This window comes from Stenella coeruleoalba, assembly GCF_951394435.1.
Source record: "Stenella coeruleoalba genome assembly, chromosome: 4".
Lineage (NCBI taxonomy): Eukaryota > Metazoa > Chordata > Mammalia > Artiodactyla > Delphinidae > Stenella > Stenella coeruleoalba.
This window is the reverse complement of record NC_137149.1, coordinates 142,228,697-142,246,299: the sequence shown is the minus strand read 5'-3', so window position 1 is coordinate 142,246,299 and position 17,603 is coordinate 142,228,697. Positions and strand designations below refer to the sequence as shown.

The 17,603-nt window shown below is 43.5% G+C and overlaps 1 protein-coding gene across 6 annotated transcripts in view; it reads right to left on the bottom strand.

Moving 5' to 3' along the window:
* FAM13A (family with sequence similarity 13 member A) overlaps positions 1–17,603 on the bottom strand; it is a 356,108-nt gene that overhangs the window by 5,390 nt on the left and 333,115 nt on the right. For all 6 annotated transcript variants that reach the window (XM_079920400.1, XM_079920402.1, XM_079920401.1 and 3 more), the window contains 4 exons: positions 10,108–10,203; positions 8,421–8,504; positions 2,702–2,898; positions 2,004–2,105 (listed from right to left, as the gene is read on the bottom strand). In XM_079920400.1, the coding sequence (XP_079776526.1) occupies positions 2,004–2,105; positions 2,702–2,898; positions 8,421–8,504; positions 10,108–10,203 (479 nt within the window). The remainder of the gene's footprint in view (positions 1–2,003; positions 2,106–2,701; positions 2,899–8,420; positions 8,505–10,107; positions 10,204–17,603) is intronic.

Here is a 17,603-nt window from a genome sequence, read left to right as displayed (position 1 = left end):
CACATGTCAGACATTCAAATACCAGGCTTCCTTTACTTCTTATTCAAGAGCAAAAATGGGAAATGGGATAGCCTGGGGCTCATTTAATTTTGCTCAATGAACTAATTTTATTGCTGCTTTGCCTGCTCAAGGAAAGGACCCTGGATGCTCCCAGGAGACGGCAGGGAAGGGGGCATCTGACCCTGGCCCCAGACGTGCCTTTGAGGGTCTTCACTTGCCTCACGGATAAAGTGATGGAACCAGATTCTGTGAAATCTGAAGTCCCTGACAGTTCTAAACTTGTATGATGATGACTGATTCCCATCAGTTGTATTTTCTTAAAACTTGTGAAGGTTACATAATTATAGGATATCTATGCATAATGTGACTATAAACAAACGGGGAAAAAAATGAGCAGACAAACCAAAAATATGTTTGGGAAGAAGACTGGAATGAAACACATCAAAACATTAATCCTTTGGTTTGTCTTTGGGTATTATTATCATTTTGGGTATTATTTCTTTTATCTATATTTTCTAAATAACCTACAGTTCATGGAGAAAGAAAAACAAATATTTAGGTATAAAAATTCATAAATCTTGGGCTTCCCTTGTGGCGCAGTGGTTGAGAGTCCGCCTGCCAATGCAGGGGACGCGGGTTCGTGCCCCGGTCCGGGAAGATCCCACATGCCGCAGAGCGGCTAGGCCTGTGAGCCATGGCCGCTGAGCCTGCGCGTCCGGAGCCTGTGCTCCGCAACGGGAGAGGCCACAACAGTGAGAGGCCCGCGTACCGCAAAAAAAAAAAACCCATAAATCTTGAGAAAGTCATTATAGGACAGATCCAAATCAGAGATCCCCCAAATAAATTTATACAATAATTGAAATAAACTGAAATATAGTACATTTTTAATGCCTAAGTTAATCTTTATGGTACTTTTATTTCCCAATACTTTTGAGAAGTATAAAAGGAGACTTAAAGAGAAACTGTATTTACACCGTTTAAATAATTTAGATTAAAACATTTTAAAATGATAAAACTTAACTCCAATGTGAGAGATGGAGCTCTATTCCCTGCTCTAACCTGGTCTCATGCTGTGACTTGAGTCGGACGTTCTGTGCGTGGTCACTTGCTAACAGGGGTGACTAACCCTCAGCATAGCGCTCTATGATGATGATTACAGTATGTCTTAAAACTCACTGACAGGGGCTTCCCTGGTGGCATAGTGGTTAAGAATCTGCCTGCCAATGCAGGGGACATGGGTTTGAGCCCTGGTCCAGGAAGATCCCACATGCCGCGGAGCAGCTAAGCCCGTGCGCCACGACTACTGAGCCTGCGCTCTAGAGCCTGCGAGCCACAACTACTGAAGCCCGTGCGCCTAGAGCCTGTGCTCCGCAACAAGAGAAGCCACCGCAATGAGAAGCCCTCACACAGCAACGAAGAACCAACGCAGCCAAAAATAAATAAATAAAATTTATAAAAAAAATAAAAAGAATGTTAGGTGATAAAATGTATTTAAAAAAAAAAAACAAAACCTCACTGGTGAAAGGCACTCTATCAGTCAGGAGGGCTTCTTGTTTCTTGTGTATTTCTCATTTGACTTGACAACTCTGCTTTTAAAATGAGCCTACAAACCAGCAAGACCTAGAGTGCCCCTTTCCTTATTTCTCCTTCAAGTTTATTAAGATTAAAAAAACAAAAACAGAACCTAAACCAGTGCTGCCCACTAGAAACAGCTTTAAGCTGCTCATTTTCGATTAGAATTTGATATGACAGGTGAGTTTTGTAAATGTTAGCTGAATCTGTATCGGTCTTGGATATCATCCAAGGAGCACTTCTTCCTGAAGGGCCACACAAACCTCCCCATTTCCAGTAAGCCTCAAAGGGGCCCAGGGCACAAAACCAAGGGCCAGGTTACAGGAAAGCTGTAGGGTGGCTCCCACATGGGAGGCTTTGCACAGATGTGACACAGAAAAAAGAGGGCTGTGTGTGAGGTGGGGGAGGGGAAGGACAGCACACGCACTTACCTTCCATTTTGTCTGAAAAAATTGTCTTCAAAATCACGAAGTTTCTTTCGAACCCTTTTCTTTTCTTCTCTCATTTCCTGAAGGTGTTCCAAGAGTTCTGGTCTAAGAGGGGCAGAAGTATTTCAAGAAAATTGAGTTAAATCTGAATAGTTGTAAACGTAAGGAATGTGCAACTCGATAGGAGTTGTGGAGAAAGGGAAAAGCATATAAATGCAGGAACTGTGCAAGGAGCTGAGGGTCACCAGAAATGGATGTTTTCCATCCCCTGGAAGCCAAAGCACACGACGATAGATACGGCTTCTGGGGCTCCTGCGAGGCTCCTGCTACTTATGAATTCCTCAGGCTTGTGAACTCCCATGGCGCTTTGTCATATTTTGCTTAGAAAGAAAGAGATGCCATCTGTGCTCGGTATGTATTAAATGGTGAGCTGTGGCGCACAGGACCACACAATGCCATTACAGAGACCTTGCGATTGTTTAAGCGAGATCTCGGATGCTCCCTCAGATAACACGGGATGAAGCATACAGAACCACTGAGCCAGAAATTAAACAAACAAGCAAACCCTGTTTTATCCACACAGATGCACCCTAGGCAAGTCACTTACGTTTTGGCAGCCAATTTAAGTACAAAGGCTAAAATAATATTTCAGAAAAGTATTTTCATCACAACATTCCAATACCACCACCAAAACAACATACATCGAAGCAGCATGGAGATTTGAAAGTCCGGTATCCTGGCTGCATTTTGATGGTATTTTATCATCCATCGGGGAAATAAAGCCGTCAGTGACATCTTCAAATTGGTCCAGAAAGCAACGTGCACTGAAATCGGTCTTCAGGGTGACGGTGAACTCTGGCTTTGTGCTGCTTTCGTCTTCTGAACCCTCCTCTTCTTCCTGGAGATACACAGCAACCCCAATAAAAATTGGGTCACTTTTTCGGGCCCTCTGTCATTACAGGTATCACTTCACGATCACTTAATTATCCAGACCCCATATAGTTTCTTCTATATAGCTACAGTTAGCAACACATGTGTACATGATGGATATATTATTGAATATCTATATGTACACAGTAAATAAGACAAACACTAAACACAGCTACTCAATAGGGAAAAAAGCTGTAAAAAAATTAGTATATGGCACAATTAACAGTTGTCAAGGTCGAGGGTAGGAAGGAACAATGATCACAATTTATACCCTAAATCAAAAGAAGCAAATGAATTTAAACACTCTCAGCTCTGTGACAATACCTAAAAAAAAAATCCACCACCAGAAATCAGTGCTTTAAAGATTCTATTAGTTATGTGTCTCAGAATTTTTTTAAGCTGTGAAGATTTTTCAGGAATTCAACAATACGGCCTTTCTATTTAAAAGTTGAGATTATGAAATATTTGTGGTTGCTTGGTGCACAAAATTTTAGGAAGCTTTTGAGAAGATCAAAACGTTTATCTTTGCATGATCAGAATCATAAAACTTACGTTTTCTCAAAGAGGTTCCAAGGACCACATGCTGTATTTTTCAGCATTCAAGATTCTAAGAAAAGTGTGATATTCTCTGTCTTGATAAAAATGCAATTAGAAAAATGAGGTCAACTTAGTTTTCTGAGAGAATGTCTTAGTGCCAATTTAAAGCTATGTGATTCTAAGAAATGATATCAGAGTCTGAAAGAAAGATTTAAAAAAAAAGTAATTTACTGCCAACATGTACAGTCAGACCAGAAAAGAATATCCTAATATCTTGAGAAATTAAAAAATTGGTTAGGCGTTCAGCTACATGAACAAGAGCATTATAACATCAGTTGTTAGTTCAACCAAGTGGCTTCAGGGCCACTGCAGCCAATGGCTCTCAGGAGGCAGGAGGAACCCCTGCTCACAGGTAAAGTACAGGATTCAAACTGTCTGTGGTGGATTTTCTTACCATAAAGTGTGGTATGTTTATAATGGTGCCTCTGAAGAGAAATAATGTGAATAAAGAAACAAATAGGCAAAACAAAAGGACTAGTACATAACTACAATGAAACTACTGTTACAAAGGCATGAAGGTAAAGTTGGCAAAAAACTAGGTGACCTTTCCAGATTCTTTTTGCTGGGACTTCAGATCTTCAATCTCTTTTCTTGATCCATGGAAGTAAAAGCTTCATTATTAATTTTAAAAAAATTAAAACCACTTTTAAATTCACAGAGGAAAAGTGGCTTTTAAATCAATAGTTTAAAAGTTTCTCTTTTTTTATAAGATGAAGTGGCAAGTCCCATCTACATCATTTACATAAGAATTGAGAGAATGCGTGTTGAGTACCTGAGCAGGTACACCGGGCACACAGGCAGAGCTACTCAGCCTCTGCCCACCTCCCCTTCCTGGATGAGGAGACCAGGTGGGACCACCTGACTATAAACTCCATGGAAGAGGGATGGATTTGGGCCTCTCTGTTCACTGCTGTTCCCGGAGCTCAGCCAATGCCTGCCTATATTAGGTGTTCAATAAATATCTTAGTCCAGTAATTCAGCTTTAAAAGAGAAATACAAATGACTCTTAAGAGGTTATTAAAGCCCGAGATAGAAAGCAATGAAGTTAGGGGTCTAAGCCTTAACAATTATATCCCAAGGTCCTGAGAGAACTTCAGAACGGGAGACTGTGTCTTGCACATCCTGAGAACTCAGTGTTTTTGAAGACGAAGCTACACAAAGCTATTCTCAGTAAGCTGTGAAAAGCATAGGGAAAAAGAAACAGCAAAACAGATCTTCAAATTGTAAGACCATCAGGTTGTTGTGGATACTGAGTGGCTTCTAGAAGGAACCGGTGTCCAGATAACATATGAGCAACTGAAAAGGAATCATGGATCAACGGTGACCAGCACTGGCTTCTTGCACACAAATCAGAAGAACTAACCATTTTCTTCTTTTGTGAGAGAATTGGCATAATATCTGGATTTCAGTAAGGAATGAGGCAGGCTGATTTGTGCGAACATTTATGCAGAGTGCGGCTGCGGTGCTGAGGTGAATCTGCAGGGGGCCTCTAGCAGGCTCTCCACCTGACCCATCCTTACTCAATATCTAGCAGTCACTTGGATATTCACACAATGCGCAGCTGACACAGTGGGGAGGGCTATCTGGGTGTACTGGAACGTAAAGGCTAGCTGTAATCTGTTCCATAAGGCTAGCACAGAAGTATGAGAAGTAACAAGCGGGAAAAATTCAAGGTCCTATCATTAGATTAGAAAAAAAAAAGTGGACGCAGACACTGAGCAATTCTTGGAAAAGGAAGCTGGGGGCTGCATAAATCAACAGTGAGGCAGGGCGACAAGCCGTGGCTCTCAGCTGGGGGCAGGTCGGCCCCCTAGGGCACCTTTGGCAACGTCTGAAGGCATGTTTGGTCGTCATACTGGGGAGGGATGGTCATACTGCACTACTCGCACCCCGTGGGTGGAGGCCAGTCCTCCACAGCAAAGAGTTACCTGGCCCAAATGTCTGCAGGGCTGAGGTGGACACATCCTGCCTTAGAAAGACTAAGAGGAACGTACAGCACACTGATAGTCACGTAGGCACAGACTTCGAGAACTGAAGGGCCTCGGTCATCTAGAACAAGGTCACGACTAGTCCTCGGTCCACTGTCGGGCTGGTTAAACCACATCTAGAATCACGTTCAGTTCTGGCTATCAGTTTTTTAGAGGGATATAGAGAGACTGGTGTAGAGCGCAGAGCCACTGCACTGCTGGACAGTCCGGAGCCCAAATCACATGAGAAAAGAGTAAGAGGAACCTGGAGAAGAAATGTTCACAGGGTGTGGGTGGCAGTGGGCAGGGCAGGTGACCGTAAATATGCCAAGTGCTCTCAAGGAGAAAGCAGTACGCTCAGTCCATGCTGCTCCAGAGGCAGAACTAGGCCTGTAAGTAGAAAGTCATACAACCATAACTGTGAATACTACAAGCTAATTATTTCATTAATTATATTTTATAGTTATTAAACTTATACATTCTAAAATTATATCATTACTATAGTTTTAGATAATTTTTCAAATGATAAGCTATAAAACCAATAACATAAATTTTTAGCTCTTGTAGATGCTTAGCCCGTGTAACGAGCGACCTTACTCTCTTCATTGCTGTAGACATCTCAAGTTTGAGGGTGGAATAACTTCTTAGGGACGGTGTCTCTATTTTGTCAGAGAAGTTTTAGAGGAAACTCTTATGTTGGATCAGAGAACGGACTAGATGATCTGTAGGATTTGGGGGGCTGGAAGTTCTAGGGCTTCAGAACTTGAGCTGGCTCTCTTTCACACACAGCTGGTGTCTTCCCATAAGCATTAAAAATCGGGGATGGTTTTCAAAAACCATTTACATACAATCTGCACACACACCAAATTCTAAATTCTAACCGGATTTCTGAGAATTAGTACAGTCCAAATACCTGCTGATGAACCTGGCCAACTGGGACAAAATGAACTAAAAGACAACACCATTTGTGAGAGCAATGTAATAATGGCAAAATTATCTGAAATTCTGACCATCGTGAGGGCCAGTGGCCAAAACATAATTGTGAAAAAAATAAACTAAGCTAAAGGATAAGATTTGGAGGAACACTTTTAAAAAGAGCATCCTTCCTGTGTCTTCCATTCGTTTCATGAGGCAATTATCAAGTGTCATATTTCGGATGTGTTTAAGAACACATTTTTATCTAGGAATAGTTTCAGCGCACGCTTCTAAGAGAAATATGCTAATTTTCATGCACACACTTGCCCAGATTTCTTCAATTATGGTGTTTTAATTCTTGTGTGAAATTACCAGCTAGATAAAATTTGTCTTCTTTCATCAACATCGAGTCTTATTGTAAGAAAGTAGCTCTAATTTTGAAGATACAATGTAGCGTATTTGCCTACATTTCACATCTACAGCATCTTTACAAAACAAGTTCTGTTTAAACAATATGAATAGTGAGCACGATCACTGCCTAACACCTTAAAGTGAGGTCTATGAAGTAGTTAAGACCCTTGGGAGGTAAGAAAAGGAAGAGAGTGAAGAGAAGAGACGGCTTTGTGGCTTCCGGTTCCTTACCTCAGTTACAGTGGAGGCAATCAGGCAAGAAATGGAGCGGTTCTCAACTGGTGTCCCTCCGTGGCAACGAGGCCCCCATATTTTGAAATAATCGTTCCTAACTACAGTAAATAAATGACACCCCAGGCTTGGGGTTGCCACAGGAATACGACAAGTGAAACTCTTAACACTCACTTCCACGTGGGGCTTTACTCCCGCTTCTGACTTAACTGCTAAATAACAATCATCAATTTTTTAAAAAGATTGACTTTGACTTTTCATTTCTAGAGCCCTGTACGAGGCAGTCAGTGTGTTCAGTTGTCCAGAAGTAAAAATATGAAAGAGGCTGATCCTAGTCTAGGCCAGTTAGGTCCCTACAGATCTATGGGCACAGACGGTTCCTCCCATTTCAGCAGAAGTAGCCACCAAGGACAAGGATTATCTGTACAAAATCCATGATTACTCCTGGTGGAGAAAACCAGAGCGCACATCCTAGTGACTGCTGGTCACAGCGCTACATTCACAGATCAAGAACAGATTATAAAATTAGCACCAAGGACTAAATGTGCCAGGGGGAAGGTGAGAGGAAAGGAGAGTGGATGAAACTGTACCCACATATCTGTCAAAGACAACTAAGATATTTGTCTATAAAATGATAATTTTTTGTGTGTGCTACGTACACTGCCTTCGTTAATTTTGGTTTCGCTTATAAACTTAGTAAAGGAGATTGTTTTTTAAAGTTACCCAATGAGTTGATTTAACAAAATTTTGGAGTACAGAAAATCCATTCCTCAAATAGGGGGAAAGAAACAAAACAAAAAACATTTTGAAAACAAAACAAATATCCCTGCAAGCAAAGTAAAAACCAACCAAACAACAACAAACAAAACAAAACAAAACCCAACAGCGAGGGAGTGAAATGAAACTAAGGAGATCAGCCGGTCTATGACAAATAAAAGAGGACTGCTTAAAGTTGGTTAGAAGCAGCTACTGATTTTTTTTCTAAATTTATTTAGTTCTATGTTATTTATTTATTTTTAACATCTTTACTGGAGTATAATTGCTTTATAATGGTGTGCTAGTTTCTGCTGTATAACAAGTGAATCAGCTATACATGTACCTATCTCCCCATATCTCTTCCCTCTTGCGTCTCCCTCCCTCCCACCCTCCCTGTCCCACCCCTCTAGGGGGTCACAAAGCGCCGAGCTGATCTCCCTGTGCTATGCAGCTGCTACTGATTTTTAGGGACGGCTGCAGGAAGCCATCGCCCAAGGGCCTGATCACAGCGGCTTTCCATCCACAGGAGGGAGAGAGGGAGAGCGGGAGAGAGGGAAGGAGGGAGAGACATTGCTGCAGAGGTAGCAAGCGGTTAGCAGCTGGGGGTCTTCACCTTTATCTCCTTGAAGAAGGAAGCAGTTTCGCCCTCGATAATTGGCTGCAGCAAAGGGCTTCTCCGCTTGCTGGAAGGGGAACCCTGCGACAGGCGTTAATAGGCAGGTTACACGGAGAACTTCTTTCCCCATCCCCTTCTGACTCGCAAGTATTTACTTCTGCCTTTTAACTACAGACTCGAACCCCTCCCCGCCAAGAAGTCCCAGGAAAACCAGACACAACTGAAGCTCCTGTCCAAGTTGCTGCTTCACTTCGGAGCTCTCCCCGACCCCCACCCACAGAGGCCACATGAAAGCAAGGATGGCACACGAGTATGTTAACCACACACGCAGAAAAAACCTGAGGGGCACCTGCCTCCCGCCTTTCCTCCTAGTCACCATAACTTCCAGAACAACTAACGATAACGTAAGCTCATCAGGTGATGCAAAGGTGATCAACAGAGGCTATACGGTCACCCCACTGAGGGACACTAAGGACCCCTGACTGGGGAATAAAAAGGACTTCTTAGATTTAATCCTTTTGTTGGTCAGAACAACTAACGATAACGTAAGCTCATCAGGTGATGCAAAGGTTATCAACAGAGGCTATACGGTCACCCCACTGAGGGACACTAAGGACCCCTGACTGGGGAATAAAAAGGACTTCTTAGATTTAATCCTTTTGTTGGTTAGGTTACTGATTTATTCTGTAGAAAACGTCCAGAAAGGTAGCTTTCTTCAAACACACCTGCCTGAGGTCTCTGGACCCTGCCCCATTAAATATGAACAAACATACTGTTAAAAGACATAGAAAGACTGCATCTTGGGCCTAGAAATAAACAAGGAGATTTAAAGGAGGAATAGAAGAGCAGCAGCTGAGAAGAACACGCATTTCACCAACAACATAAAAGCGAGGCCACGCCTGCTTACTACAAAGCCTACAGGCCAGCAGAGGAACCCTCAGGATCCCCGAGGTGGGCACTAAAACAGAGGCAAAGGGTCCCCACGAGATGGACAGGGCAGAAACACTGCCCTCACAGCAGGGCTGGGATCGGGAGTGGTGGTGGGGGGCAGGCTGGCCAGGGCCCGAAAGGGTTTCCTCGAGCTGAGGGCCCGTCGCTGTTCCCTACTCCTGACAAAGTCCCAATTCAGAGGCCCAAAGCAGTGAAGTCCAAGGGCGGTGGCCACTGAGCGCAGTTCACAGTTGTTAGCTGCCCTCCCTTTTCTTCCACCTCACACTTTCCTACATCCTCCAGAAAGAGGAGGGTCCCTCTCCTGAGTGCCTTAGAAGCTCTCTCCCAGCAGGGCTGATCCAGCTCTTGGAGGTGGAGAGAAGACTATTAACAGAGGCCGCTAAGACTGTAGCGGGGCCCTGGCGAGGGCACAGCCCCGTCCTCTCGGTGCTCCGTCTCTGAGGAAAGCGTGGGAAAGCTGGCCCAGCACGTGTCAGATGGAGGCATACGGCCAAGGCATATCCCCAAGGGGGAAAACAAATTTCTGTCGGCCTCAGATTTGCTCATTTTTGGCAAACGTAGCCTCAGAAGTCTTTGGTAAATTATTCATCCCTCAAGCTTAGGGGTCATGGATATTAATGGCAGGTTCAACTATGAGAGACTATTCTTTCATGAGAAGGCAAGTTGGGGCCCAAGTAACATAGCCAGGGCCCATTGAGCCACGTAATTGACAACCGGGCCGCGGTGTACTCACAATGATGGGGACAGTGCTGGCTCGCGACAGGATCTGTTTGACCAGGCGGTACCTGTCGTACAACGGCTTCATAATCTGCCGCTCATTCTTGCTCACCTGAAATGCAAGAACAGAAGAGCTGAAAAGCCTGCTCCTGGTGGCCAGGCTGGCCAAGCACGCTCTGGGCCGAGAGAAAGTACAGGTGATGCAACTGAAGACTCGCCAGTCTTGCAAAATTTACTAAATTGATAACATGAATCAGTGAATATTTAAAATATCTACTTCAGCTGCAGATCATTGGAAATCACTCCCTCAGCAGTACTACTTTTCTTCAATCAAAACTATGATCACTATTAATTATTAGTTCCCTATGTAAAACTCTTGAAGGTTGAGAGTTCCCAGATGATTCACTATTTTCTAGGTCCAGGGAAGAAGAAAGCATGTGTTTCTATTATACTACTTACCATGCAGGTCTGTAATCATTAAAAAAAATATATGTCTTTCTTGGGCTTCCCTGGTGGCGCAGTGGTTGAGAGTCCGCCTGTCGATGCAGGGGACACGGGTTCGTGACCCGGTCTGGGAAGATCCCACATGCCGCGGAGCGGCTGGGCCCGTGAGCCATGGCCGCTGGGCCTGCGCGTCCGGAGCCTGTGCTCCGCAACGGGAGAGACCACAACAGTGAGAGGCCCGCATACCACAAAAAAACAAAACAAAAAAAAACCCAAAATGTCTTTCTTCCCCCTGGAATTGTTGTGTTTTTAGGGACAAATTCTGGCAAACAGTAGGTATTCACGGAACATATGCCCATAGAATACATGGATTGATTCATCTCTGTGGCCCTAAAATCTGACACAGGGCTCAAAAATGTTTACAGGACTGACTCTGCAGGCAGTGGGGAGAAATCAAGCTCAAACACCTGGCATAGTATTTGAAGCCCTTCATTACCTGCTGCTTCTCATCATCATTCTCATAACTCAAGCTCCAGAGAGAAACTAGTTTGTGTCACACCTCCTTGTCTAGTTCCCTCTGTCCTGGAATGGCCTCCTCACTGCTCTTTGGTTTAGCAAATTCCAGATCAAGAGCCAGCTCCCACTCCTGTGCAGGCTTTTTCCAACATGTCCCTCTCCGGGAGACCTGCTCATCCTCCCCTGCGTGTCACCTACCACAACCTGTGTGTGCCTTGTAATTCACATATGCTTTGCTATAGACAGAACGTTCGTGTCCACTCACTCCCCCGTCCCCACTCCAAATGCATATGTTGAAAAGGAATCCCCGATGTGACGGTATTTGGAAGTGGGGCCTTTGGGAGGCGCTTAGGTCATGAGGATGGAGCCCTCATGAATGGGATTAGTGCCCTTATAAAAGAGACCCCAGAGAGATCCCTCACTCCTCCTGCCATGAGAGGACAGTGAAAAGATAGCTGTCTATGAACTGGGAAGTCGGCCCTCACTAAACACCAGCACCTTAATCCTGGACTTCCAGCCTCCAGGACTGTAAATTTCTATCTTTTATAAGCCATCCAGTCTATGGTATTACAGCAGTCCTAATGGATGATATATTTTTATACTCTATAGTAACTACCTGTTGATACGTCTGTCTTCTCTTTAGACTATAAGCCCCTTGACACCAGGAGTTTGTGTTTTTGTACCCCTGGTAACTATTTCAGTGCCTGACATGATAAAAGTATTCCATAAATATCTATAAAATGAGTGAATGAATATTTCAAATATAAATAGGTATGCCAAATTCATAAATATGCATTTGTTTACTTAAATGGAGTAAGAGGTGAAGTATCTTTGTTTCAAGTTTGCTGTTGGCCTTCTGCATTTTATTTCTACTGTACACATGAGGCAAGGGTTACAGAGGTAAGGAAGGGCAAACAGTATTCGCTTTGACCATTTCTCTTATGGGCCTTTTGGGCCTTCAGCTTTGAAGACAGGTCTACATTATGCATGAATTGATTGTCCTTTGTTGCCTTTTTTATTTGCCTTTCCCAAAGTGGTCAACAGTAAGTGAACTTTGGATAAACTTGTTATTTATCTTCTGTCATCAGCAATAACAATAATCACTTCTTTCTATCTCTTCCTGTTACCAAAATATCAAGAGGTGCCATTTTCTTGCTTTTACTATCTACCATAGAGGAAGGAGTTTTAAATTTGGTATTTCATAAAAGATGAGTGTCAGAACTGGAAGGGAACACAGGAATTATTTCATACAAAAAAAAGAGTGAGGCTAGAACCACAGGCCTCACCACTACATACCTACCACAATGGCTGACCTGAAAGACAGACCGTGTCAAGTGTCGGAAAGAATGCTGAGAAACTGGAATTCTCTCTCAGTGCTGGCAAGGGTGGAACACTTTGGAAAACTATTTGGCAGTATCTCCTAAAGCTAAACATATGACTCATCAATTCCGCTCTTAAGTACACAGCAAACAAGTGTGGTCTTAAGTTCAACAAAAGACATTCATAAGAATGTTCGTAACAGCACTATTTATAAGAACCTCAAACTGGAAACCATCCATATGCCCAAGAGTAGAACAAGTAAGTTCCAAAACGGAATACTACACAGCCATGAACATGAATGGACACAACGATATGCAACATCATGGATTAACCTCACAAAAATAAAGCCAAGGAAAACAAGCCAGACACCTGAGAATACATACTGTAAAGTTCTAATTATACAAAGTTCAAAAATAAGCAAATCAAATGTATCACGTTAGAAGTCAAGAGAATGGCTCTTGTGGGTGGGGTGGAAGGTCATGGTATTGACTGGAAGGGGACATGAGAAGGGCTTCCAGAGGGCAGGCCACATTTTATTTCTTGATCAGGATGTTGGTTACGTGGATTTGTCTACTTTGTGAAAACTCATCAACATATATATTTATAATTCAGGCTCTTTTCTGTATTCATGTTATACTTCAACAGAAGCTCAACAGTAGGCACAAATAAGTGTGAGGAATAGAAATAAATGACTTGTACAACCTCACATGTAAAACGACAAAATTTAGTACTGGAACACATGAAATGATTTTTTTTTTTTACTACAAGATGTATTCATTAAATGTATTGCAGATGAGATTAAGGCACATCCTAATTTTCAACCCATGACAAATATTATGTAAGATGTAAGATTATGTAAGATAAAAGACCACGTCTTTTGGTCACAGATGTTTAGTGACCAAAAGACGTGCGAAAAATAAGAGTAATAAGTAGCCAACATTTCCCCATTGCGGACTAGCATCCTATTACTACATCTGACCGTAGAACAAAATGGGTTTGAACTACACGGGTTCACTCACACGCGGACTTTTTTTCAATAGTAAATACTACATTACTACACCGTCTACTACATGGTTGCCTCCACGGATTTGGAGCCTCAGATATGGTGGAAGCATGGATACAGAGGGCCGGCTCTAAGTTATACTCAGATTTTCGACTATGCTGAGGGTTGAACAATGCCTAACTCCCGAATTATTCAAGGGTCAACTGTAGAAACATCTTTGGATTATAAAAGGAGACTTTGGATTTTGGAAGGAGACTTAATGCTAAAATCAGCCAGACGTGGCAAATGTGACAGAATCAATGTCCTTTCTAACTCTTTGTTCGAAAACCTAATTTTCTAGTTAGAGTAGATGAAGAGGATAAGCTGGCTTACATGTGGCTTGTAACGCTGCTAGTTAGACTTTCTATGAATTGCTCATTTTAAGAATGAATGACCCTCAGAACTAATCGCCTGTGAGAGATCTGATGAGATCCAGTGTTTGACTCTGGAGAGTCAAAACTCATCATGATTTGACCGAAGTTAATGCTGGCATGTGATGGAAGTAGCTAAACACCAAAAATATCCATGATCTTTAGGTCTGAGGTGATGGAAAGAATACTACTTGATGTACACCAGGATTATTTCCATGATAAATGTCTGAAGCCAAAGGCCTGGTGACACCAAAGGTCAACACGACTTTCACCCTTCGTAAAGCCACGTCTTAGTAATTACCACTGCTGGATTCGTGAGCAGAGCCAAAATCGAACCAAGAGTTAGAAAAACAAAGCAGCTCCTTGGTTAAACCGTTAAAAAAAGGGCCGCTGATATTAAGTCGACCAGGGGCAAACTGTTCGGAAGTTTGACATCTCTTATTCTCGAGTCATCAGCTGCTCAGGGATTCCACTCCTAACCAAGAATAGCCCTTTGAATGAGCCAGTGAGGTTGAGTCTCGGTTTCTTGACTGGTAAACTGCAGAATTCAAATTAGAAAATCGTTATGATCCATAATTGCTTAAAAATGACTTTAGGCCAAGCTTATAGTATATTGTCTTTTCAACATACTTTCCCTCTTCTTTTTTTTTGTGGTACACGGTCTTCTCACTGTTGTGGCCTCTCCCGTTGCGGAGCACAGGCTCCGGACGCGCAGGCTCAGCGGCCATGGCTCACGGGCCCAGCCGCTCCGCGGCATGTGGGATCCTCCCGGACCGGGGCACGAACCCGCGTCCCCTGCATCGGCAGGTGGACTCTCAACCACTGCGCCACCAGGGACGCCCCTCCCTCTTCTTGCTTCAAGCCTTTATTTAAATTTTCATTTAAGTGGCAGCTCTGAGTGGCTTTCAATGTGCGGAAATAGGGTTAAGCCTAAGATACACGTTTACACCCAAATCAAGACAGCATGAACATCTAGCTATGAAGATCTCATGGCTGAAGGCAGCACCTTCCACTCAACCTTTGCTTTAGATGGAACGAAATCTCCATCCACTGGTCTCTCACTATCCTATTTGGTTTGCGCTATAAGTCTCAGAAAAATATATCAAATCTCCTTAGTAAAACAAAAAATGGTCTGAATCTGTGTGTGGAGGGGTGTCTCTGAGTCATAAAACCGCTAGTGGGAGAAGACAGATGAGATGCATTCTTATAACGGCCGCATTCTTGGCCCGTTGATTCGGAAAACGGTGACCCGCTCTTCTTTACTATCAGGTGACAATGCTAGGCTGACTGGGCAAAGATCAGATCAAATAATCCCAAACAGCAGATAAACAAATGATAGTATTTATATGTGGCTTTAGAATTTGCATTTAAATTCGAACATGGTGCGTTTAGGGTCCTGTTAGTTCCCCGGTTTTTTAAACAAAAGATTAAAATATATCAGTGAGAACCCAGAAGCTGTGAGCAAGCCACCCAGTCTCTCCCCTCCACCAACATCGGGGTCCGTAAACAAGGTAACACGGGGAGCTGCAGCTGTCTGTTGGACTTCTGTGACGTGGTCTTCTGATGAGACCCTCAAATGTTGAAAAGGACACACTTCAATAATAATTCATAGGGAATTATGTGCCAGTGTGTAGATGAGCGTGTTTCTGTTTTCCTTACATGTGTCAGTCTGTCTGGAGGGTGTCCCGTTAGAGCAAACAGCCTTGTTAAAACGTGTACAGAAGCAGCACACGTGGCCTGTGATTTTGACTGTTAGTGTCCTTTTATATCAGAATCTGTAGACTCAGCAAAAAACCATCAGGCTCTAAGCATCTGCTTTTCTAAAAAACTCGGGGTTTGGGATCCCTGCCCTCACAGATCTGAGGATCTAGTGCATTATTCTCGAAGTTTCTTCATCTAAAAGAGCATATTTCGGATGAAAAGACTCTCTCCATTAAAAAGCTATGGCTGAGACTGGAAAAGAGATCTGCATTTTGGCAGTATAAAAATCCATCTGTGAACATAAACTTCATGCTGCCTTACACCTGCTCTTAAGAACGTGTCTTGCTTGGGTTCTTGACAACATTCTTAACAGAAGGTTACTAAGAGTCACTGACTAGGCGATCTGATTACAAGTTCCCTAAGGAATAGAGCAGAAGCTGTCATGCTACTCTCTGCCCCAGGACTAACAACAAATGTTCAATAATGTTTTAGCTCTGGAAGTATATGTATTTTTCGTATTTATAAGTCCAGGGTCCGTGGCAACATCACAGATCTAAGAATGAAAAGTTCACTCTTTGATTTTCAGACTGGCCAGATATCAAGTGAACTCTGCTTTTCCTGAGGAGGCTGGAGTATCATGTTCCAGAGACAGGCAGAAAGCCCGACTCAGGAACAGGAATCAATGACACTTGAACTTCCTAGAGCATTTGTCCCCTGCCCTGTGAGATGCTAGAATTCAGATCCCAGAAGTGTGCTTCCTTCATCTAAAAGAATGATGGGGGCTTCCCTGGTGGCGCAGTGGTGAGAGTCTGCCTGCCGATGCAGGGGACACGAGTTCGTGCCCCAGTCCGGGAAGATCCCACATGCCGTGGGGCGGCTGGGCCCGTGAGCCATGGCCGCTGAGCCTGCGCGTCCGGAGCCTGTGCTCTGCAACGGGAGAGGCCACGACAGTGAGAGGCCCGCGTACCGCAAAAAAAAAAAACAAAAAACAAAACAAAATAAAATAAAATAAAATAACGATGAAAGAAAGGACCACGAATTAATAGTTCAGATTCCTAATGATAAGAGTGCTAAAAAATGTGCATTTCTCCTGATTCAATCATTTAATAAGAAATAGACAGCAGAAGGCAGAACATATAATTGTACCAGAAGTGAAACCTATCATTTACTGAGGAATCCCACCCATCTCTCCCCAAAGCCACTCTGCCCTACTTCCTCAATGCCAGACAGCCTACAGGTAAATGTGTGTGTGTGTGTGTGTGTGTGTGTGTGTGTGTGTGTAATGTCATTTAATCTCCATGACAACCTATAACAGACATCTATTAGGAAGACAAAACACTGAGGCTCTGAGAGTTACCTAAGCAGCCGAGTCACGGAGCCGGAGTCAGCAGGGCGGAGGTTTGCATCTAGGTCTGCTGATCTTGCCGCCTGCATGCTGCTACAGTCCAGGCAGAATGAGAGACACCGTGCCCAGCTCGGAGCAACAAGTACCATGGCACACAAACCCCTGCACTGACAGTAAGGTAAAGACCAGTGTTCAGCGGAGAGATCTCGGGCCTCAGGCAAGGAAGTCTTTGAAGGAGTCTGTCAATGTCATAACCTGAATCCACACGACGGAAAGAAGGAAGATACCTAAGTCCCACCTCCCTCATGGAGGCCTGCCTGGTGGCCGTGAGGACAGCCCTTTAGTGGAGAAGGGGTTTCTCTCTGTTAGAAGAAGTTTAGTTGCATCTCTACAAGCTTTGAATACCCCAGAAGAGAACGACAAAGTTTCACGATGTAGGAGAGCTCCGGAGCATTGACTATTTGGTTCAACGCCTTTAAAAGATCCAAAACAAAACTTGGCTTGAAACATGACCATTATCCCAGAGCACCAGTATTTTTCCACTGCAGGGACAGGCCAGCAACATCAGTCATCATCAGCTCCAGTTTTTCTTTTGTTTTTTGTTTGTAATTTAAACCTAATAGATTCAGAACCAAAATACCACGGAGGATCATTCAACAGATAGTTTATTGGGCACATGCCCCGTGTCAGGTCTTGTGCTAGCTGCTGAGGGCCAGGTTCACCATTAGGTAAACAAAACCCAGAACCCCTGCCCTCACAGATCTGAGAGGCTA